The sequence below is a fragment of the Camelus bactrianus genome, chromosome 2 (genome assembly GCF_048773025.1).
Source record: "Camelus bactrianus isolate YW-2024 breed Bactrian camel chromosome 2, ASM4877302v1, whole genome shotgun sequence".
NCBI lineage: Eukaryota > Metazoa > Chordata > Mammalia > Artiodactyla > Camelidae > Camelus > Camelus bactrianus.
In genome coordinates, this window is record NC_133540.1 from 107,834,945 (window position 1) to 107,861,363 (window position 26,419).

The 26,419-nt window shown below is 32.7% G+C and overlaps 1 protein-coding gene across 1 annotated transcript in view; it reads right to left on the bottom strand.

The window, feature by feature from the left end:
* Positions 1-3,006: 3,006 nt before the first annotated feature.
* The window catches only part of UBE2K (ubiquitin conjugating enzyme E2 K), a 52,383-nt gene continuing 28,970 nt past the window's right edge, over positions 3,007-26,419 (bottom strand). Inside the window, exons 2-7 of the mRNA XM_010962654.3 lie at positions 26,237-26,330; positions 21,946-22,004; positions 13,673-13,755; positions 6,292-6,391; positions 3,613-3,741; positions 3,007-3,289 (exon numbers count right to left, since the gene is read on the bottom strand). Of these exons, the coding sequence (XP_010960956.1) occupies positions 3,215-3,289; positions 3,613-3,741; positions 6,292-6,391; positions 13,673-13,755; positions 21,946-22,004; positions 26,237-26,330 (540 nt within the window). The 3' untranslated portion in view covers positions 3,007-3,214. The remainder of the gene's footprint in view (positions 3,290-3,612; positions 3,742-6,291; positions 6,392-13,672; positions 13,756-21,945; positions 22,005-26,236; positions 26,331-26,419) is intronic.

Genomic DNA, 26,419 nt, shown 5'->3' on the forward strand with positions numbered 1-26,419 from the left:
GGAAACATTATCATACCCTTATGCAGAGTTTTAAAAGCTGAAATCAGGCATACACTCATAGCCAAGAACTGCTTTTCACATTAATAAACTTATTAAGCAGCAGGAACATATGCTGCATAATGCAGTGCATAAATAAGCAATATCCACTTTATCTGCCAATTCTTTCCTATACTTTAAAATTATTTTGCATAGATTTAAGCACTACCAGCAATTACAAATGTGAAATATTTCCACAAAAAGAAAAAAATCAGCCTTACTTTCATAGATTACTCTCCCCAAAAGCAAAATATTCTGAATCCAAACACATAGATACATATTCTTGAACGTGTTATGTGTTTTAAGTAAACCATAGTCACAACTCTAAACATTTGGGGGAACCAACACAGAGCATCTAATTTAGTACCAAGTTCCTCAAATATTTATATATCTCTTACTGTATACTTATTTGGGTCACAAATTGCTCATTCATTCAGTACTCTGTACTGAAATACTACACAACTGATTATTTTTTCTTTTAAAAGTCAGGCACATACTCAGGGAACAGACCTGATTACAATAAAAACCTATTGGAGTATCAGTGACTTCTAGCAAATCTGCCTGCCCTAAATGGGTTATAACTCTGTGTGTGTGTGTGTGTGTGTGTGTGTGTGTGTGTGTGTGTGTGTGTGTAGTTACATATATATATATATACACACACACACATATATTTTAACCATAATTTTTGAGAAACAAAACATTGAGAATTATAAAAATAATTTCCACCAGGGTGCCTTTTCCCGAGAGCTGCACTTTTAGTGTCTTTTTTTCCAAACATATGTAAGACCAGAGGAAAAAAGCAATTGCCATTATTTCTATGTTTGGGGAAATAAGTCTACCGGTAGAAAAATAGGAAAACAAACAAATAAACAACAGGAAAAGAAAAAAAAAAAAAAAAAAGAAGAAGAAGACCACAGTGGGAAAAGTGCCAGAAAGGAAAGAGATTATTACACGAAATGTAAATGAGGTAAATTTCTGAAATAAACAATCCATTTTTGGAGAATTTCTCATACCAAATATTGTACTTTTCAATTTCCTGGGCACTAGGGATGTTGAATGAAGTATACCCTAAGGGGCTAACGCGAATAAAAGAGTCACAGGCAAGGTACAGCTGCCTCCAATAGCAAAGTACGTAACGCTTGATCTTTAGTAATCTGAGTTCTCTCTCTCCTTTGTCAAACCACAGGACAATTAAATATACCCTGATAATATAGGCAAATAGTAAACTGGGTAGTGTTTGATATTTAAAATAATCCAAATATTACTATTACCAAGCTGCTCTCCACTAAAAAAAAAAAAGAATTCTAACAATGAAAAAAACTGTCCACGTTTTCACACAATTCCAACCTTAACTTCAAAAATATAAAGAGAAGTACATGGTTTTAGCTATTTAAAATAAATAAAGAAAAATCTGGTTTCCTTTGGCATCTTTAGAAAGTAACTGAACTACAACTAAAGGTAATTATGTGAAGAAATTTATACTTAAGCAAACACATAGGGGAAAAAAAACATGGCAACTTGTGTTTAGTATGCAATAATATCAACTACAAGAGTTTACTACTGATTAGGAAAGGCTTACAAGTTTTTGGAAGAACCTTCACATCTTAACATTACAATATATTTAATAATGGTTCTTTTATTGCTTCTAAGATTATTGAGAAGTCAAATGAAATTATGTTGAATTTATGGTTCAAAATTATTTTCCAAACACTTAATGACTATAATTTAGGATAAGTAACACTTGAAGAAAGCAAACTATAATATGACTTTCAATATACAGCCTTACTTTAATTCATTCTGATTTCATTACATTTTTGTTATTTTGCATTGGTCCTGAATATTTAGTAAGAACTGTGTTTCTATGTATAGAACTGCCTACACAAATCCATTTCACCCTTCATAAAATGGTCACATTAGTGTTTGAGCTTGCAAAACTAATAATTTTCAAACTTTTGAACTTAGAATGAAATGTAACTTTAATACGTATAGAAAGTCTGACTATATACAAGAGAAGGTAAAGTTTTCAATTCTCTTATTATCAGAAACATCATAAAGAAAGCTAGATTTATAACACACTTCTATTCCTATGTGCATCTGAAGTATGTACAGTAAAACACCAACACAGCTTTCATGTGTTAATAGGGGGAAATGCAAGCAAGAGTGACTTTTAAAGTATCCGATAAATCAGTCTCTATAAAGCCAAAATTAGGCTAAAAAAACCTGCAAATAGTTTTCATCTTTGCAAGTTCTAAAAGAAAAATTTCATCAGTGTAAAAATAGAAAGATGTTAAATTCACTGAAAAACTAAGTTGGGTACTTTCATTAAATCTGGGAATACTGCAACATCAAGTATTTACTGTTTTTGCAAAAGAAACGAAAATGGCAGCTCCAATTTTACATTATTACTTACTTATATAGGAAATTTTAAAGAGTGAAGAACTGTGACAAAACATTCCAAATGGAGGACCTAAAAATGGAGCAAAGGATACTGTCCCTCAGCACATTTCCCCCACCAAATATAGAGAAATTTACTATTAAGATTATTAGCTGTGTGTGGTAAGAGGGGAAAAATAGATATGGTGTCCCAGTCTATTGACAAGGACAAGAAGGCTCTGAATAGGTCACCATCTTCAATTCTGGATAAATCTCATATTTAAGAATTCTCAAATGCTTAAAATGGTGGTCTTTTCAGCTACCCATCCTAAGAAGTCAAGTACAAGCATGCAAGTAAATTCACAGGCACAGAGGATCCATGTTAAAAACAGTTAAGGTAGCTGTGATGCAACACCAACAATTTGAATGGCCCTGACACACTCAAAATATTATCTTAATTATTCAACAAAATCCTGAAGCAAACTCTTGCTAGTCTTGGTACACCGCTAAACACTAAAGTAGCATGTTTTTTCCATGGTTTTAGCTTAGCTCAAAGAGTTTTTACACTATTAAGAAAAAAAATTAAAGTATTTCCCCTTTTTAAATTTACACAGACGTTTAATTAGCTTTATTTACAGAGCAGGGTTTGTTTTTTGTTTTGTTTTTTTCAGTCTCCAATGGTGCCTAGATAACATCATTAGGCAAGAATGCCAGTTTAAAAGAAATCTATGCAGAATCCTAAAAATAACAGATGTTGATGCTCCTCAAGAAGGGGCAAGCTTGACTATCAGCAGCTCTCTCTGTCTCAGTTACTCAGAAGCAATTCTGTTGCAGTCTCTACATCCCATGATTTTGAAGACAAGGCCACTATTACTGCATTCTGTAGAAAAGAAAAGGGGACAAGAAAATCAAATCAAGGAAATATTTTCAAAATACTCCATCACTCACTGTCCTTATATTGAGAAATCACATCTTCTTTCTCATTCTTTAAGCTGCCTTGAACTTGCAGTGCATAAAGATTTTCTAAAACCAATGACTGGAATCAGCAAAAGGAAAAGAAAAATCACTAGTTTTCATAACAGGAAGTTTCTTTATCAAAATCAGATTTAGAGTATCTTTGAGCCACTTCTGTCAGCCAAGGATTTGCAGCAATAATTTAAAATTAACGAATATATCAAAATAAACATGCCTTCATGTACTTACCCTATCAAAGCCCATAGCACATAGGTTTTCTATTTTTTTGGTGTATTCTGGACTAGAAACTGGTGCTCCAGCATACACATGTGCCCAAAGTCGAGCTGTCTGTTTGAACATTTCAGGATTTTGTTTGTACTATATGGGGGGAAAAATTGATTGACATGACAATACAGTTATAATACTCAGTATAGTAGCTCATCTCTTAACTGCTTAAAAACCTGATTTAAAAAAAAATAAAACTGATCTATATTTAAAATGTGATATTCATTTTCCATTGCAAGCAAATTATGTCACTCAAGAAATGACTGTTTAATGTGAAACTGTGATTCACAAGTTGTGTTGACAAAAGAAAAACAAAGATAAATAACATTTATCAACTTTAATCTCCAATTTCAACAAAGTAGCAGAAAACTAATACTAAATGAATTGAGTTATTAGAGATGTTTCTAAACACTGCATTGGCAAACACTATACAGCTAAACAGAATTACTAACTTCTAAAATTATGTGGAATTAACTAGTAATTGTGACCAAGATTTGTATTATTAACAATAGCTTAGGTTAGAATACAATTAGATTTTCCTGTTTTGCTAGAACTATATTAATGTACAGTGAATTAAGAAAACCTCATATGCAAAGTTCTAACTTAAAGCACATGTTTTGAGATAATTATGAACTTACCAGAGTACTTTTTAAAAGGTAAGACTTCCCATATGCATTGAAAAGAGGTAATTTATTCTCAAATATTCTGGAATCATCATTACTTAATAAAGCAAAGTATAAGTTAAAGTAACTGTTCGATTCACCTTAATGTTTATTTTTAAGATATTTTATACATACTGAATATTATTATATATTAAAATGATAAATCTAGTCTCAACCAGTATTAATACGGAAATAAGTCAAATTACTGACTGGACCTAGAGGAAACTTGAGTCCAAACTCAACCTTTGAGGCTCAGACTCAACAGAAAATCAAAGCTGGGACTCAAGCCATGCTTCTGACTATCAAAAACGAATGAAAGCACATACATGTGACACCTTAAACCATAATTCTAAGCACTCTAAGACAAATAACAGTAGAACATATTAACAAAAATATCCATAAAACAAGGAGTAAACAGCTTTTCAAAGGAAAGAAAGAAGTTTCTAAGAGGAAAAGTTTTCTCAGGCTGAGAAAACATGGCAGATGAGGTGAAATGGCGTCTAGGAATGAACACCATCTTGAAAAGCAAGAGTGTGAGGAACAGCAGAAATTTAGGAGCTGAAGCTGGGTTTGCAGACAGTTCAAATCATGAAGGAACTCTTCAAACTAAACAATTCAGACTTACCAAGTAGGTGATAGTAGAGCTACTAATAGGTTTTTAGTAGTAACATGGAGTAAGATGGGCACCTTATGTTAACTACTATCAGTGTAGAAGATGAGGGAAAGAAGCTGAGGTAGGGAGCTCCATTAGAGCAGTCAAATGAGATATTTTTAAATATGTGAAGTATTATGACAGAGAAATACTGGGATACAAGAGAAAAGGAGACTTCACAGAAAAGTACTCCATGTTTGTGACTTGGATATATAACTAAGTTGATTATACTACAGAAGGATGAACAGGTTCCAAGTTTAAGATTCTGCATTCAGTTTTGGGAATGCTGTGCTAAGGTATCCATGGAACATTCATATAGAGCTATCCAGTTTCAAAAAGGCTCAGGAGAAAGTTCAAGCCTCAACATCCTATCAACATACATCAGCGTAACATCAGCATGGATTTGATCATTCAAGTGACAGTATATAATGGAAAGTAAAAGAAGCAATATAAAAACAAGGAAATATATTTAAAGGGAGAAGAAAGAAGGGAAATAACTGTAAGACTTAGACTTAAGAAGGAATAACCACAACTACAAAGATAGGGAGAGAAGAGGGTAGTATCTCAGAAGCCAAGAGAAGGAAAAATTTCTAGGTTCAAAAACAAACAAAAACCAAGGCTCAATAAATCCTAATGGCTTAGAGTAAGGGTTGGCAAATTTTCTTAAAGGAACAGATAATTATTATTTCAGGCTTTCAGATCATACAATCTCCGTCATAATTATTTAACTGTCACTTATAGTTGTAAACAGAAGAGTGTGGCCATGTTGCAATAAAATATTATTTACAAAAACAGTCAATCTGGCTGTAATTTGATGACCTCTGCCTTTTGGAAATCAAAGATCAGAACTGAAAAGTACTTATCCATTAAGCAATTACAAGGTCATTGTTAATTACCCTTCACCATACCTAACTTCAGTGCCACAATGGAGCTGGTTAACATTATCATCAGGGAAGGATCACCTCTGAACTAAGAGACAGACAGATGGATACACACGATAAAGCACATGTAGCAAAACATTAATCGTAGAATCTAGATAGTAGGTAGATTACATGAGTGCTCAATGTATAATTCTTTAAACACTGTGTGTTTGAAATTTTCACATGTTAGAAAAAAGGCATCTACTATATACCTAATTAAATTAGTATGTTAAAAATCACTAAATTAGGTTTTCATCATTACTTCTGATAAAATAATCTTACCGCAAGAAAGGAAACCATTTCCAGATTTAGTTTGGACAGAAGTATGCTCATGTGCTATCACTGCAAACCACTAAAGTAGAGACCCATGGGTAAGTACAAGAAAGCCTTTCAAAAGCAGCTACCTTACCTGATTTGCTACTACTGCATCTTGTGGATCATCTGGTTCCGCAGCTGCCAGCAGTGCTTGCAATGACAATAATACCGTGCGGAGAGTCATTGCTGCTGCCCTAAGATTCAGAATAGGAAGAAATCCCAGTTAAGAACATAATGCACGACATATACAAAGTGGATGTTTTCTAAATAAAACATAAAAACTACTAATTTTTATCTTAATCATATAATTAAGTTATAAAAATTTATAATTTATATCCACCTATCATATTTTTTTCTTTACAATGAAAGAATCTATTCCTTAAAAGACAACTCAAATCATTCTTAACTAGCTTAGCTTTTTTCTTATTTTTGTCAATATCTTTCTGGTCAGCTTTATCTATTGACTTACTTTCTATTCATTTCTCTAGACATAAAGTTAAAATAAAGCGATAAACTAATATGTGAAACTTTCTTTCAGTGGCACTCTAAAAACAAGACACCATCAAGTAAATATCCTTTACTTTGAAGAAAGCCTAAAATCATTTGGAGGGCATTACGCTAAGTGAAAAATAAGTCAAAGAAGAAAGATACTGTGTGGAGTCTAAATAATGTAACTAGTGAATATAACAAAAAAGAAGCACACTCACAGATACAGGGAACAAAACAGTGGATATGAGTGGGGAAAGGGAAGCGGAGAGGGGCAATATAGGGGTAGGGGTAGGGAGGTTAAAGGTACAAAAATAAGATGTAATATATTGTACATTAGAAAATATAGCCAATACTTTACAATAACTATATATGGAGTATAACCTTTGAAAAGTGTGAATTCACTATATTATACCCTGTAACTCATATATTACTGTACAGCAACTACAATAAAATTTTTTAATAAAAATTTTTTTTAAAGAAAATGGAAAAAAAAAAAGCCTAAAATAATTCCATAACATTCTGAAACAGGGCAAGATTTTTGCTTAGTATGTGTAACTTAATTCATGTTTCAAAATGTGTTTATAAAGCAAATATTTATCTAGAAAATGGTATCTACCTAACAAGGACCCTTAGTATTTCTGTCAAAAAACTATTTGACCAGTTACTACAGAAATATTTATAGATACAATAGTGAAATAGCGTAATAATGAACTATTTTAAATGCTGAAGATTATTAAACATGCTCATTTTTAACAGACAAGTTCGGTAATTCTAAACCAGTCTTTTTTCAATTGGGTTCTTCACTTTAACTACAGAAGAGAGAAAATTACTGAGTAACTATTTTCTCAATTTTCCTAAGGATGGTAATATATATATATATATACCATCCTAGATCCTAGATACCACCATCCTTAGAAAAAGTTATTACCAACAATAAATGTCTGAAAGAAATGTGTCTTACAAAGTATGGTTTCCTCAACCAGTGCATCAACATCACCTGGGAACTTGTAAGAAATGAAAATTCTTGGCCTCATTCCACGCCTACTGAATTACAAACTGTGGGGTGGTTTAACAGGTACTCCAAGTGATTCTAATGCAAGCTAATGTTTGAGAAATACTGCATTAGTGCATTATAGCTTAAGCTAATTGAGGAAGGCTATTAAAATAAACCAATAAAAATAAAATCAGTATCACACACATAAGCCCATATTTTGTAAGAGAAAAATTACACTACAAGTGGTACCCTATATAAAATGCCATCAGAATTGTCATTTATATTAATCTTCACAAAACGCAAACTAATCTTCAGTGACAGAAAGATCAGCATTGCTGAGGAATGGGGAAGCAGGAAGGGCAGGAAGGAGCAATTACAAAGGGACTCAAGGAAACTTCTGGGTTATGTTGGTTATGTTCACTACCTTAACTGTGTGATGGTTTTATGGAATGTATGTGTATGTTCAAACATACCAAATTGTGCATTTTTAATATGTGCAGTTCATGGTCAATAACACCTCAGTAAACCATTTAAAAAAGTTGTGTTAAAAAATGCTATCAGAGTAAAAATTTTTATTGATCAATTCATCCTTTTAGAGAAGCTACAGGAATAGGAAAATTTGGTTATGATGCTTAACAACACTTCAAACAAAACTGTAAGTCATATAATTTTAAATTAATACAATTATTTCCTTCAAGGAAATTTATCTGAATATTGAAGAAAAATCTTCACTCAAAGGAAGTATTTCATATTAAAACAATTATTAAACTCATAATAATTATTTTAATTTGTGATAAAAACATGAAAATATGTAAAATAAAAGCCATCTAAACATTATAAATTTCAGCAAAACCGTAACAACATCACATATATTGTTTTATAAATTTACATCTCAACCAATCAACATTTTTCTTTAAAAAACTTAATGATCTCTCAAAAGAGTGAATCTGGCCCCTTAAACAATACATAAAAATTAACTCCAAATGTATTAAAGATCTAAAAGTAAGACCAAAACTTATTATAAAACTCTTTAAGACAACAAAACGCCATTTGCAGCAACATGGATGTCCCTGGAGAATGTCATTCTAAGTGAAGTAAGCCAGAAAGAGAAAGAAAAATACCATATATCACTCATATGTGGAATCCAAAAAAAAAAAAAAAAAAAAGACGACAAATGAACTTAAATATAAAACAGAAACAGACTCACAGACATAGAATACAAACTTGTGGTTGCCAGGGGGAGGGGGAGGGACAGACTGGACGTTCAAGATTTATAGATACTGACAGGTATATATAGAATAGATAAATGAGTTTATACAGTATAGCACAGGGAAATATATTCAAGATCCTGTAAAATCTTGAAAAAGATTATATGTATATTCATATATGACTCAAAAATTGTGCTCTACACCAGAAATTGACACAACATTGTAAACTGACTATAACTAAATAAAAAAATTTTTTAAAAAAACTCTTAAAAGAAAATACAGGGGGAACACTTCAGGACAATGGAGTTGGCAATGATTTCTTGGGTATCAAACAGCAGTCAAAAGCACAGGCAACAAAACAGAAAACATAGAAATTAGTCTACAACTAACTACATCAACATTTAAAACTTCTGTGTAAAGGAAAAAACTTCAAAATAAAAACTTCCTGTGCAGAGGATACAATCAATAGAAGGTAACTCACAGAATGGGGAGAAAATATTTGTAAATCACGTATCTGATAAGGAGTTAATATCTGGAATACATAAAGAACTCCTGCAACTCAACAACAAAAAACAAACCTGGTTAAAAAATGAGAATGGGGAAGGCACAGAATGGGATTTCAAAATTGTAGAATAGATAAACAAGATTATACTGTATAGCACAGGGAAATATATACAAGATCTTATGGTAGCTCACAGAGAAAAAAATGTGACAATGAATATATATATATATATTCATGTATAACTGAAAAATTGTGCTCTATACTGGAATTTGACACAACATTGTAAAATGATTATAAATCAATAAAAAATGTAAGAAAAAAGAAGAAAAAAAAAAGAGAACAGACTTGAACAAGCATTTCTCCAAAGAAGATAGACAAGTAGCCAGTAAGTACACGCAAAGATGCTTAACATGACTAACCATCAGAGAAATGTAAATCAACAATAAGATACCACCTCACATCCATTAGGATGGCTACTCTATCAAAAAACCTAAGAGTTGTTGGTGAGGATGTAGAGTAACTGGAATCCTTGTGCACTGTTGGTGGGAATGCAAAGTGGACTAAGTGCTAAAAACCACTATTTGAGGAATCTGGCAATTCCTCAAAACAATTAAACACAGAATTACCATATGATCTAGCAGTTTCACTTATGGATATACACCTAAAATAACTGAAAGCAGTAAGTCAAACAGATATTTGCATACCCATGTTCATAACAGCATTATTCACAATAGCCAAAATGCAGAAGCAACCTAAGTTTCCATTAACTGATAAATGAACAAAATTTGGTATATACAGAAATGGAATATTATGCAGACCTCAAAAGGAGGAAAAATCTGACAAATGTTACAACATAGATGAATCCTAATAGGCAAACAGGAATATGAAAATTTCAAAATGCATTAGCTAATTTTAATTAATGGATGATACAAATAAGTGGGTACCTTATAAATCTATCTTTAGTAAATTAATTTCATTCAGATCTCAAAATCTGAGCACAGTTAATACGGCTAAACGTTCGTATGGACTAGGGGGGGCCTTTATTATGTAGAATAAGCATGTGAACTGTTTGCACTGTTGACAAACTTACCTGTTAAGGATCTTCCAGAAGACCATTAATAAATAATCTATATTTATTCAAAACACTGAATGCTACTTAAAGAGAAGGCAGCTTTTTGTTATATTTTATTAAAGTATAATAAGCAAGTAAAAATGCTGTACAGCTAGATGAATTTTCATACATGTATACACTCATGGTAACCACCATCTAGATCAAAAATCCTCACTCTTGTCCTTCTTATTCACAACCCTTACCTACCCCTACCGCTGTCCTAGCTTCTATCACCAAAATTAGTTTTGACTTATCTTCAATTTAATAAAATGAAATCAGAGTATGTACTCCTTTGTGTTCAATTTTTTCACTCAACATGTCTATGAGAATCATCCATGTTGTTTGTATAAATATGCTTTTTTTCCTGCTACATAGTGTTCCACTGTATTATTATACCATTATACATCCATTCTCCTGTTGACAGACATTTGGGTTATTTGCAGTTTGAATAAATCTGCTATGAATATTCTTGCAGAAGTCTTTTGGTGTAAATAAGCACTCATTTCGCTTGGACAAGTACTTAGGAGTAGAACTGCTGGGCCAAATCAAAGGTGTATGCTTAGCTCTGGGAGATACTGCTGGTTGAGTGGCTGAACTACATTCTTACCTGCAAAGCATGAGAACCATTTACAAAAGTGTAGCAATATCTAATTGTGATTTTAGTTTGCATTTCCCTGATGACTAATGATACTGAGCACAGCTTATAAACCATTTTCTTCCATGTCTGTGTCTTTTGGAAGGGCAGTATCAATGAGTGCAATTTTTAAGTCTTGCCATTTTCTTCCACAGGTAAACAGACACATTTAGTCATAAGAGGTGTCAGTGGAAAAACATCAGAAAATAGTCTGCACATTGGGTTAAGTTTTGAAGTAAGAAATAAACCATACTAACGTAAGTTGTTAAATATTAAAGGTAAATCACCACCCACATGTATTAATAAAAGACCAAGATTAACAAACTTTTCTAACAGAACTGTCCCAAATTACCCTAAACATTCACGTTTAGATATTTACTGAATGTCATACTTTAATAAAGCTGAGGTGTGGTGGGGACAAACCCGTGGATATCCAATCTCACCTATTTAATGTATCTCTGATATCTTTTATCATTTCAATTATATTGATATGAAACAAGACTAAATTCAGCTATTTCACCTGACTTAAGAGATGGGAATAGGAGATGGGGATAGAAAGTGTTCTGATACAAAAAATCAAGTTCTTTCCCTATACATATACTATAATCTTTCAACTACCCACAGGAAGATAATCAGAAGTGGCAGTATTGCTAGCTTAACTCTGAGCAAAATAGGGAAGACAGTGGAAAATTTTAGTCTGGAGCTTTCATTGTTTTCAAGGCTGGGGGTGGTGATGGGTAGGGAGGGCTTCATTTTGGATGCTGAGAATAGTCTGAGTAGGGCAGGCTCCTATGATCATCCAGGCAAGAGGTAATGTGACTTGGACCGAGGTAGCAGTAGTGAGCTGCAGATAAGATCCTGGAGGTTTCAACAACAGGATTTGCAGATGAGGTATAGGAGTAACAGAAAAAGAAGAAACAAGATCATGATGAGGTTTTAGTCTGAACAACTGCAAGGACGTAGTTGCCAAAATTTAGTTGGGGGGAAAGTGGGTTTTGGATTGAGGAAACAGTTCAGCATTTCAAATATTTAAGTTTGAGATGTTCATCACATATTCAAGTAGAGACATTAAACTGGCAGCAGGATATGAGTTTGGAGTTCAGAGAAGATAAATTTGTGGGCTGCTAGAATGTAAACAATGAACCTATGAAATCAGATGAGCTCATCAAGAAAGTGCGTATAAATGGAAAGAAGCAGAGGTCAAGACAGCCCTGAGGTATTCTCAGGTGCAAAGCTCCAAAAGATGAGGGAGGAACCAACTGAGAAGTTGGGAGTGGGTAAAGGAAGGGGAGAACAGAAGAACTGATATCCTGGAAACCAAGTTAAAAAAAAAAAAAAAGTAAGATGTCTCTAATACTGCAAATGTTCATTAGTATCACTGATCCACAGAGCTGTAAGAGGTCTTCAAGATGACTTTACTGATAAAAACACTGAGGCATACAAATTCAATAAACTGGGAAAAGTCACAAATCAAAAGAATGACAGAAGATAAAGTCAGGTATATTCCACATTGTTCAATGTTTAACACTATGGCATACAGATCAAGAAACTAGGTCTCAAGAGATGATCTACTGAGGGAAAAGCTTTATTCAGATGCACTGTTAGCATGGAAAAACAAAACAAAACCAGAGACTCGTCTGTTTATCCAGTTACTAAATAAACCAAATGACCCATACACTAAATGTTGTTATTCCTGTTTCACCTTGTTCAGGTTCCACTCTTTCCCTTTCTTAACAAACTTAAGAAATAAGTTAATAACATAACTTATCACTGTTTTCTTCTACTACAATGACCTTTTATATCTATTGTCTTAGTTTTCCAATCCATATACTTAGAATATGCCAGGCTCTAGTCTAAGAGAAATACATAAAACAACTAATTTAATCTTCTCAACAGCCCTATAAAATAGGTATTAATCCCATTTTTTCAGATGAGGAGACAAAGGCCAGGTAATTTGCTCAAGACAACACAGGTGAGTAAACGGCCAAGTCAGGATCTGAACCTAATGGTAACAAAGTTAAGAACTCGCAATACTAAACACGATGCTGCTAAGATATAAAAATCTGACAAAACATGTGAAAGCACCATAAATCACTGTGCAAATGAAGATACCACCTAAAAGGTACTTCTTAGAATCTTAGAACCTTAATCATGCTCAATTAACACAACTTTTAACATTTTTGTTCCCTATATCCCATGCAAGTCAGAGCCAAATTACTTCAAAACTTCAATTTTTTTAGTCTTTCACACATATCTTCCTGAGATAGCAAAAAGTCAAATTTATCAAAATAAATGAAACCCAAGACTTGTCAACATGTAAAGCTACCACCTGACATTACCTAATAATCACCATCTACATATAGATTCCAATTTCAATTATAATGTTATCTTCTCTTATGTACTTAAGAGTCTTCATAAAGTTTTAAAATAGAAAGTATAGTATATGCTTACGTTTTGAGGCAAGTACACATTTAACATTCTAAATAGTCTTGGAATTCATATAAGAGAAGGGAAAAGGTGAATTCAAAATCTCTTACCATTGATCTTTCAGGATATCCAAACAAATAGCCCCTGTGACGGAACTAATATTAGGATGCCATATTTTAGTGATAAACCGGACCTAGAATATAAAGCACACTTGAATTTTCAAGTAACAGAAACAAAACACATATAGTTTTAGTAAAACTACAAAAAAATTAAATCCTTGGGTTAAAAAAAATATATATCCATACTTACATTACATCATTTTGCCTAGTTCTGTCTGTGAAAGGAGCATTGTAGAAGACAGTGTTCACTAAGTCGAATGTTGTCAACGACATACATTCTTTATAAACCTTTTAACTAATGTTGTTTTTAAAGAAACCCAACAATTACTAGGTGTTTAAAATTTACCTAGCATAATGTCAGATGCTGGAAGAAATTGAACACGGACTAAAATCCATTTAGGTAGATAAAGTCATACATAAAGTTAAAAGATAGATAGTAAATGGCAAATTTTGTGTGTGTGAAGAAGGTTATAAAATAAATTTGAAGGAAAAAATAAGCAAAATCAGTACACAGAAACAGAAGTAGTGACTGTAAGATTGCTCCTGGTTTTCTGTATCATTTTTTTTTTAAAATACTTTTTAAAAAAATAATTCAACAAATATTTAAAAGCTTACTATTATTTGCCAGGCACTGAGGCTTAAGAGTTTAAGAAATTTACCCAACGTCAAATAACTAGTTTGCAATGGAACAAAATACAAACTCACACAGTCTTAGCATGAAAGAATAAGAAACCAACAAAGTGAAAATGCTAACTCTATCAGATCACTGTGAAATGAAATCTAGCTCATCAGCTCTTACGAGCTTCTGGAGGAGGCGGAGGAGGATTATATCTGACATATATGATAGTCATCGAAGTCAAAATTCTTTAACATTTAATAGATTAATTACTATGAGCCAAGCTATGTTCTAAATACCTTACAAAAATCAATTCATCAATATATGTTCCAAATCTAAGCTATTTATGGAAAGAAGCTAAAAGATTTACACTTCCACTTCTCTTCTTGTGACTTGTCTATACTACCTGTCTCTAATTTCTCACCTAACCACTCATTAACTTACAAGCCATCTGAAAAAGCACTTTAGGTCACCAATGATCTCAAAAACCTAAACTAATGGAGACTTTCCACTCCTTGATCCTTTTTTAATTCTTAAAATAACCTTACTCATTTTAATATCTACTTTTTCCCATCCACAGAACACCATTTCCTTAAAGACTGATTATTCACCTAGGTTACTAAACAGTCCACTGCCTTCAGTTTTGCTCCCTCCAATCTTCACATTGAAAATAGCCCTTTAAAACAAATCTGATTCATGTCAGTACTGTACTTAATGCCCTTTAATGACTTCTCACTCCCTTTATGTAAGCCCACACTTTTAAACGCCCTAGCCTACCTCTCAAATCTCACTTCCACCTCATATTCTGTACAAGCGCTCAACAAGCCATACTTAAAAAAAAATTTTTTTTTGGCCCCAGAGCCTTCATACATTTTTTTCTCTCAATAGCACACCTCAATACCCTCTTCTCCTGGCTAACTCCTACTTATCCTTCAAGTTTCAGCTTCCATAATCACTTCTTCCTGACCTGTCCCCATAGCACCGTATACTTTCCAATGTCACACTTCTATAATCTCTTCCTTACTTACCCAGTCTTCCCTAAAAGGCATGGTGTCTATCTAACCTGCTTACTAGACCATTCCAAGCATCTAAAGTGCCTCACGCTGAATGAATATGCAATTAACATTATGATAAACCTGTTGTTATAGGCCTAAAACAGTATACTTTTCAAATATAGTGCAGATCAAATAAGACAGGCATATAGGGCTTATGTATAACAAACATTTCTTCATAACAGATATAACCACAATATTCACATCTTACTTTTTTTCATTCATCAATTTCAAATTCAAAGATACAAAATAACCATACGCCATAATTTCAGTAACTCAAGACATTACAGCATTTTGTGACTTTAAAACAAAAGTTGGTTCAATTATTTTGAACAAAAACAACAAAAAAAAAAGCATAACTAAAAAACAGAAATAGACTCATAGACACAGAATACAAACTTGTGGTTGCCAAGGGGACGGAGGGTGGGAAGGGATAGATGGGATTTCAAAATTGTAGAACAGATAAACAAGATTATACTGTAAAGCACAGGGAAATATACACAAGATCTTATGGTAGCTCACAGAGAAAAAAATGTGACAATGAATATATATATGTTCATGTATAACTGAAAAATTGTGCTCTACACTGGAATTTGTCACAACATTGTAAAATGATTATAAATCAATAGAAATGTTAAAAAAATTTTGAACAAGACTGGAATTTTAATTTAGTAGAATTTTAAATTACTACTGAACATGTCAGAAGGTTTATAGTTTAGGCAGACAATCTAAGGTGAACTGTATCTTACTTTTTAAAGAATCTTCAATACATGATTCTCTGTAGACTCTACATAAAAACAAATGTGTATATACACAAAACTAAGGAAATTATTAAACTATTTCTTACTTTGTACTACAGTCTACAGTTAGGAATAAATAACTCTGAATTTGCAGATGATCCAATAAAGAAATTATCAAGAGGATACTCCATTAGCTACCAGTACAGATGTAAGTAACTGTCTTATACATACTTCTTTATGTGGTCTTCCAGTCTTTATCTCCTATTCCTCCCTTTGTTATTCTTGATCATCAACTATCTCCTTTCTTGGATTTTTCACTTCTTTCTCAGCCCTCAATATTACCAATGGTACCCCATGTATCCCATTATTCTATACCCAATTCATATCCAATGTATTTGTCACATTCTCTCATTATGCTCCCATCTCTGTCCTATAACAACAAAAATGTATAATCAAAATAACTTAGAAAGCATAAAGTACACAAGTAAGAAACAATACAATGACATTTACTATGACATACCTGAGTCATATTTGACTCTGATTACAAAACAGATATGGGATGGTTTACAATACTAAAATACTTATACAAATAACAATTCAAGTTTCCTTATTTACACAAATGGTGCTAACACTAGTACCATGTGGGTAACTTGAAAACACTCATTAGCTCTGAGGAGCACTCAAATAATTTAGAAACAAAAATCTCAACACTACACAGTGTTACCAGACCAAACTGAATGAAGGGGACTATTCTTAGTTATCTATGTTGGCACACCATCATCAGTACTCTTATCTCCTCCTACAGGATGTATCTTATATTAATTCGCTCTTTAGTTCAACAAACATTTCAGCTCCTATTTCATGGTAGATGTGAGCTCATATTTTCATCAGGTATTTCCAGCTTCGAACTAAAGGAAGTTACAATATTAAATAAGCTTTGACTAACTTACTGTACAAAAGGAAATGCTATTTTTTTTATGTAAGAAAAAAATTTTTGTCGGGGAGGTAACTAGGTCGGTCTGTCTGTCTGTCTGTCTATTTAAATGGAGGCACTGGGGATTGAACCCAGGACCTCCTACATGCTAAGCATGCACTCTACCCCTGAGCCATACCCCATTTTATTTTAAAAATGCATGTGCAGATGGACAGAGTCATTAAAGTTTATTAGCATCGACATTTATACTCAATTTCACATAAAAAAGTATGTTTATAACATCAAGAAAAAAGAGGAAAATTTCCAACCTATCTCCAGTACATTAGTTGGGCAAATCACTGCGTTAGAGTTTTCCTAATTTAATCGGTTTTTCACTAATATATATACAATATATATTACAATTTACTTTAAAAATAACCTTGGTTGCATGCTTTGAATCCAACTCCTTCTACTTTATATTCAACTGATTCAAAGATATATCTTCTATCTAGAAGTAAATCTTCTGCTCTTCAGGTCAACAGTTTATTGCAGAATAATACACAGAAAATACTCTATGACCATGTTAAGATAAATCAATGTAAGTTTTCAATCTTGTGCGATTTCAGCGCCATAATAGTGGGAATATAACTGTTAACTTCAATACTTTTACCTCACAAAGCTTAAAATTAAACCCGAACTTACATAGTAAACATATGTAAACACAGTTCTGTGATTAATTTATACAAATATTCCCCATTCTTTCCATTATATTTACCAACCAATAAAAATTCAGATCAATACAGTACATATCTAGAACACATTTAGCACACATTAATTAACATTTACTGCAAAAGCTTAATGTCACAAATGGGATGAGTACCATATTTAAAAGAACACTAAATTCTAACTACAACTAACTCTGGAGGAAGCCAGAGGGAAACAAATTTGGGTTAACTGAAGGAAGATCTTTCTAAATGTTGAAGCTACCTTAGCATGGAATGGCTGAAATTAAGACAGCAGTGGCCTGAAGAGCAACAAGAGCTAGTAGCAAAAACATCAGACAGACCTCAGTTCTTATGTTTTGAATTTATTTTTCCCATGTTTCTAAGAAACGGAGGAGGAGGAAAGGTTAATAAAATGGTGATTTCAAATGAAGGGGGGAAGGGTATAGCTCAGTGGTAGACTGTGTGCTCAGCACGCACTAGGTCCTAGGTTCAATTCCCAGTACCTCCAATTAAACAAATAAATAAACATAATTATCTCCCCACCCCGAAAAAAATTTTAAATATAAAAAAAAGATTAAATGAAATAATGTATCAAGCACCTAAAACAGAGCCAGGACTATGCAATCACTTTGGAGATTACTTATAGACTACATAGGGAAATAAACACTTTTATTGAGGCCATAATTCATCCCTATTTAAAGTGCACAACTTCATGGCGTTTTGTATATTCACAGAATTGCACAACCATCATCGAAATCTAATTTTTGACCATTTCAACACCTCAAAAAGAAAGAAACTATGTAACCTTCAGCAGTCACTCCCCATTCCTACACACTCCCCCAGCCCTAAGCAACCACCAATCTACTTTTTGTCTCTATGATTTGCCTTTTCTAATGGTCGTATACATGAAATCATATAATATGTGGCCTTTTGCACCTGGGCTTTTCATTTAGCACAATGTTTTGAAAGTTCACCTACCCTATAGAACATATCACTACTTTCATTCACTTTTAAAATCAAATCCATGGTACAGATATACCGTATTTTATTTATCCATTCAGTTGATCAACATTTAGAGCACTTTCTGGTGAATAAAAATAGTGCTGGTATGAACATTTATGTATAAATTGGTGTATGGACATGCTTTCATTTCTACTGGGTAGATAACTAGAAGTAGATCTCGGTCATAAGGTAACTCTATGTTTTACCATTTTGACCAAACTATTTTCCAAAGTAGCTCCAACACTACATTCCCACAAGCGACCTATGAGAATTTCAATTTATAGAGGAAATTTAAGCATCAAGGCTATTATTGTATTTTACGATGATGTTGCAGAGGGAAGCCAACTGACCACTTCAAGAAGGGCCTCTTTTTGGTAGTACCTGGTTAATGCTAGCTAGTATTTACAGAATGCTTAGTCTATGCAGGCAGTGTTCTAAGTACTGTTTTCATTAAATCTCAAGTACCATCAATTATTCAACACACCTTTATTTTATGTACCTTGAGAAAGAAAAAAATTCTGCCAATTATGACATGCCATCCACCGAAAGATGTATCCTGATTTCAGAGATGTTAAATATGTGAAAAAATGTTTCTTAGAATTATTGAAATATTGTTTTACAAGGACTAACTCCTTTAATCTTGATAATCTTTTGAGAGGATTTTACAAACGACGAAACTGCAGCACAAAGCAGTTACATAGCTTGTCTAAAATCAAAAAGCCAGTTAAATGCCAGAAGTCAAGTCAAATTTGAACTGTGGTTGATTGCTCTTGTTCTTGACAGAATCATATTCACTGTTTCAGAGATCCTGCCCGTACTCTTTCCTCATCAGGATCAAGGAAGCAGAGGACAATGGATCCTATAGGAATTGGTTTCTATTTAACCTCTAAGCTTCAGTACTCTCATTTATTAAGACTGTTTTACAGACGGTTTGAGAAAAGGCATATAAAATTCTTAGCACAAAGCAAATGACAGCAGCTGTTTTCATTATTTAATAGTAAAAATACAATGGTTGAAAGCAGTCTCTCTTGGGGTCTTTTCTTTCTTCCTCCTCATTTCCATTAAAAGAAATTTTTTTAGACTTTGAGGACATCCTTATCTTGAAATATTTTACAGTCTTCTTTTCTTAAATTCATAGTATTCTACAACTAAAGTAACTTCAAGTGACTACCACTCATTCTAATGATAATACTGACAACCTAGATTACCCAGTGGAGGGTAACCAAGATAAGGATGAAAATTAAATCACAGGTTTAAAATGAGAGCTTAATAATGGTCACCTCTAAGTGGTTATATTGAAAAAATGTTTTTTCTACACTTTACTGTTCAGATTTCTACAACAAACACAAACTATTTTTAGAATGGGGGGAGGGGATTAACCAGGCTCAAAAGGTAGAAACAACCAAAACATACATCAACAGTTAAAGGGATAACCAAGATGTAGCATGTATGTACAGTAGAATACCATTAAGTCTTAAAAAGGAATGAAATTCTGACACATGCTATAATACGGACAAACCTTAAAGACATTATGCTAAGTGAAATAAGCCACATACAAAAGGACAAATATTGCATGATTCCACATAAGTAAAGTACCTAGAGTAGTCAAATTCATAGAGAGAAAGTGTAACAGTAGTTACCAGCATGGGGCAACAGGGAGTTACTGTTCAGCAGGGAAGATGAAAAAGTAAAGACAGATAGTGGAGATAGATGGAAACAGATGGTGGAGATAGCTACGTAACAATGTCAGTGTGCTTAATGCCACTGAACTGCACACTTAAAAACGGTTAAAACAGTAAATTTTATGTTGCGTATATTTTACCATAATTTAAAAAATCAACCAGGTTTATGAGAAAACATATATTATATATATAAAAACAACAGATTTAGATGCACCTCAAACTGGTAAGTGACTCAACTTCAACCTGGAATTTCCATTACTATGTCTATTCCTAAATAGGAACAATCAATAGGCTGAATGAATGAAATCTAGAACATTTTCTGAGTGATAGTAGCTTCCAAAAGTATAGTATCCTTTGAGCAGCCACAAAAGTGTGTAAGACATGGTCTTTGACCTCAGCAGTATAAAAACTAGTGAGAGATACATAACCCCCAATAATACAGTACATTAATTGGTACTGTAATTGTGTTGGTACTACATAAATTATTTAAAATGGTACTGAGAGAGTAGAGGGAGAAACAATTTGACAGGCACAGCCTAATGGAGAAAGTAATACTTTACCTGGACCTCAAAAGAAAACTAGAATTTTAAATGATACAGACAATGATTCAAGCGAAAATGACAGGAAAAGTGTGAAAGAATAAACATTACCTAAAAATACCAAATAATCTAGGCTGGAAAATGAGACCCATGTTGTGGGTGGCAGAAGATTATGATGGAAAAGATGACTAAGGTTAAGTTATAGGAGCTTTTAAATACCCAGCTAAGGAGTTTAGACTATTAACAAGGAAAGAAAAGAAACATGATCAAAACTGCACTTTAGAAAGATTTATAGAACAGCAATGCAAAGAATGAACAGCAGTGGTAAAGATGAAAGGCTGAGTAAATTATAGGCAAAAAAGGGCAAGTAATAAAGTTGAATGCCAAACCTAAAGTGGTGATGACAGCAAAAGTAAAGACATTAAGGAAGCTGTTCAGTCAAAAAGTAAGTTTAGGTTAGTTTTCCTTGTTATACACAATCCTAGGTTATTCTGTTTCCTCTTTCAACATACATCATAGCTGCAATTATTTGTTCATTATTTTTTTCCCTGCTAGAACATGAACCCTATGAAAACAAGGAAAATGTGAAGTCTTATTTAGTGTTATATTGGCACAAAGTATTCACGTAATTGTTGAATGAATTCAGAATATACTCCTCCCTAGAAAATACACTTCTTTGAGACACATAAGAACTTGTAAAAGGATTCTCTAAATTTGGGAACAGTGCTTAATTTTCTAGACCTAGAATTTAAGCCACTGTCAGAAAATATCCTATTCCAGTCTACAGCCATTACTGGCTGCCTCTGAGTAAATCTGCTTTTCATTCTAATTCCAAAAGCAAACCATCCGCCATTGCCTGAAATCTTGTCCACGCTAAATTCACACAATAAACAACTCAAAAATCTGTAATTTTAATCAGCATTAAAAGACATATTAATTAAATGAGTCAAGAAATATATTTTAGAAGTTCATGCACAAAAGTAGGCTTACAATACCTTAGGAGGATTAAATGGGTATGTTTCTGGTATTTTAATCTCTAGTTGATATCTTCCTCCTAGAAAAATATGGAAAACAGAAAGTTAAGAATGTTGCTCACCTCAAATATGTGAAGTCAAATATAGTGACAGAACTTTCCAAACATGTACTATTTTATATTCAATTACAACAGATTCATTTTAAAATTGAAATCCCAAATGGAAATAAACACAAGTTCTAGTTTTTGATTTAAGGGTCATTTAAACCATACAGAATACCCATTTTATATAACTGATACTGGTTCATCAGTGAATAACTGGGCTAGAGATGGATAAATATATTAAATCCATAGACAATCCAATGCCAAAGACTTCACTGAGACAATTAAGTAGCACAGGTTTCATCTCCTTTTGTTTCCTTCAGTCCATAAAGAGTTGCTAAATGACAAAAAAGAAAAAAAGAAGGCAGAGAGGTGTAAAGGCATAGATGGTACAGAGAAAAGGGATACATAGATTATGTCATAAACTGAAAAAAATCTACTTCTAGCTGGTTCTCTCAAATGCAAAAATCCAAACTTGTAATTTGTGCTCCAAATTAAATGTCAACACTTATTGTTAAAATCTAAAAAATAAAATTTGACAATAAGAGGTAGTTTAGCATAAAGACAAAAACCTATTATTTTCTTCTAAATAGGTACACAAAATGCAAAACTTTACAAAGAGACTGTTCTAACCAGTAATATATAAACAGAAGGCAACATTCTGGTTTGGTTTGAAGTTATTTGAGCAACTAGCTGCTAAATAAGTATTTTTAAAAAGTTTACCTAGCTTCCCATAACTGGGGTACTTCAAGGGGAAGGATAAATGCCTCTCAGGAACTCTGAAGGGGGGAGTCCTGCACTGGATGCCAGACTGGATTTGAATCCTAATTCTAATGAACCTTCCAATTCTAAGATTTTATGACCCACTAACACACAATACTCACTATTCCAAAATACAGCAAATAAAACTGTGCTAGTAAAATATTTACATATGAAACTATGCCTGCAATTTCCTTCAAAATAATCAACAGATGAATTAGGTCAAAAACTGGCCATCAATTGATAGTTATTAAAGCTGGCTGATGAGTGCATAGAGATTTCATTTTACTATTTGACTTCTGTATGTATCTGAAATTTTCTATAATAAAAAGTAAAAAACAAAACAAAACTCGTAACTGTGTACTAGGAGCACTATTAATTTCAAAATTCCACACACTCAACTTTCAGTATATTCTGTTACTTCCTCGATTGTTAGGAACAGATGAATGTAGATCTGGGAGAAAACAAAAGAGCAATTCACTTGGTACCACTTTATTCAAGCCTGTTCTGGTTCCAATTGTTCTTTTCTTGCTTATTATCTTTAATAGAATCCCATACTGACTGATGTACAAGTTAAACTAGATGCTTAAATAACAGAGCATTTGGCAATAGTGAAACATAAAGGAAAGTAGTCAAAACAAAAGAAACAAACAAAAAAAGACAGATAAGAGTATCTGAGGAAATTTTTACGTATAAAGAGATAGCTGTTTTATGTTCAGTTATAAATGCTAGCTTCAAATACAGGTATGATAAATTTGGCCTGAGTAATATGTAGATTCTTCTTTTTCCTTCCTATGAATCTTACTTTTTGGATTAAATTCCAGATTACTATCTCTGTAACTTTCTATTCCTTCTCTATAACCATCTATTCCTTCTTGAATGTCCAAAACAATCTCTTAGGAGCAGTGTGAGGGCCTAGAAATATTACATAAATAATGTTGGGCCCTAGAGTCCCATAGATCCTATTTCTACTCCATATACTATCAATATGCTCTGTCTTGCATTATCTGACAACTTTCTACTATAATCACTGTAGCATTAACCATAGCATTATTTGATACATATCAGAACAACACAACTAAGGGAGCTTTATGATAACTACATTATCATAACAGCTTCACTATAAAATATTTACTTCTTGAACAGCTTTTAATATTAAGCATTTATAATCTTTAACTTAATCCAAAGAGAAGATGGGAAAGGAATGAGATTTTTTAAAAATATCAACAATGATTCCATAAATTTAAAACAACTCTTAGGAAGAAAGGCTTAAGAATTTAATTGTTCCTGTGCCACTGAGCCACTAAGGAAAAAGAAGAAAACTGAGGTAACATGTATGGTAATTTGGGGTATTCTACTACTCAATGTGACTACTTTTAACACTACCTAAAATAGCTATCTGATTTCTGAATGATGGTTATAAACAATTTAACATTCCACAATGAACTTATGCCTTGGCTATTAAATTGAGATTCAAACAAACCAACCCTCAAAATTTAGCAAGAGTCCTGCAATAAATATATTTTATTCCATTCATATTTCAAAGAAGTATATAAATTTATGCCCCTGAATGGTGTTTTTTCCTAAACAAAATGAACTTCTCTTCAATAGTTTTATGAAAAGAATACAATTTAATCTATTTCAAATAGATACCCAAGAAACATATTAAAACTAATCTTATCAAACATTAATGTCTCATTTAGTGGCAGCAGCAGAAATAAGCACTTAAAAATGACCAAACTTGTTTCTGAGTAATGAAGAATATGGTACAGCTGTAATTTCATCATCCTACAAATAAGTGTTTATTGTCCTTTTTTTTTTTTTAATTCATGTACCCTTCTTTATTAAGGGTTGCTTACTCTGCCTATCTAATTTAGTTCAGGAGGTCTCTTGTTTGAAATACCAATTTGCTGGAAGAGCTCCAGAATGATAATGCTACTGCCCTACTATCTTTGAAAAATACATTAGATAACCTAAAAAAGTAATCCAAGAATACTTATAATGACTGCTTTCAAGAAGAAGCTACTATATCATTACACACAACATCAGCTATTAAGGACAAACTTGATTTTTATAAGGTAACTAAAGATCTCTTCTCCCTCCAATGACTGTCAAAAAGAACTAAATGAATAGCATCCATGAAAGCATCCAGACAAGGCCTGGCACACAGGAGGCACTTACAAAACAATATAAAAAATTAAGTAAGTCTAGAAATGACTCATATGAACTATAAAACAAAATAAAATTTAGTCATTTAAGATTTTAAAGGATATGCTGAAGACATTTTAGGGTCTTTAAAAATTTGAATGAAAATAGAGAAATAGTCTAGAATGTCGACTTTTTCTGAAAAATTTTGGGTAACTGATCATTACAGAATTATAGAACCACGACATTCAAAGTAGACATAACCACCACTTTCAATATTTGGTCAATCCTGATTTATTCAAAAACAGAAAGTGGTAAGAAACATAAGCTTTTGAGCCAAAGGCCATTTCCCAGCTGTGCCACTTAGATGTCTGACTTTGACAAGTTACTTAACTTCCCTGAGTTTAGTTTCTTCATCTATGAACCAGTGATAACTATACTTACCCCATAAAATTTGTTATAAGGATTAAATGAGAAAACATGTGAAGCTCTAGTAAGTAAAAATAAGTGCTACTACCACAGATTATATGATTTCTCTTACACAAATACTGGAATGCCTATTATATACAAGCTACTTTGGCTACGTTATATAACCCATATTTACAATAATCATTACTGAAGATTTGCCTAATACAGGGAATAACAAGCTATAAAGCTTCTTTCTGTATCTTACCACCCAATTACATAGACTAAAGTAGCTATAGACTTAAGTTTGTGAACATAAAGTTCAGCAAAGTAGTCCCCTTTTCTATAGGTCTTGAAATAATCAAAGCTTTCCCAAATAAAGAAAATTAAGTATTTGGAATACAGACTGTATGAAGACATGAGTGAAATGAAATGCTAAATGACAAACAGGGGAGAGAAGTTTTTTTAAAAAAATAAAATTTTCTTCATGTGAAATATCCAGAATAAATACATTTATAGAGAAAACAAATAAATAAACATCTCATCACTCAGAAATTTAAGGCAAGGTTTGTTATAGATACCATATGAAGGGTAACTGAGAGTCTGTAGTCCATATAAGCTAAAGGCTTAACATCCTAGACGTTTTGCACTGTTAAATTCTAACTTAATATAACCTGGAAACTGGCTCTACTCAATCTGTTTAGGGGAAAAAATTAGCTAAAATTCAGTAAGAAAAATCAGTATACATAAGCATTTAAATTTATTTAAAAATTGTTATATGTATCTTTAAGCCAAATAAAATTACCTTCCATATAGTTTATAGATGGTTAAGATTATTCTGATTTAATGTTTCAGACAAGTTCTAATACACACAATATTTTGATACAGAAAAAAGTACTTGCCTTCATATGGTGTGTCTGGAGGTCCTGCTATTTCTCCTCTTAATTCTGTAAAATTCTCATCTACAAGATCTACTTTAATTTGATTTTTGCTCGTCTTAAAAATAAACAGAAAATAAATGTTAGTTATAACAGCAAGAAAAGAGCCTATTTTAAAGTATTACCTATAAAAACAATTTGAAACCC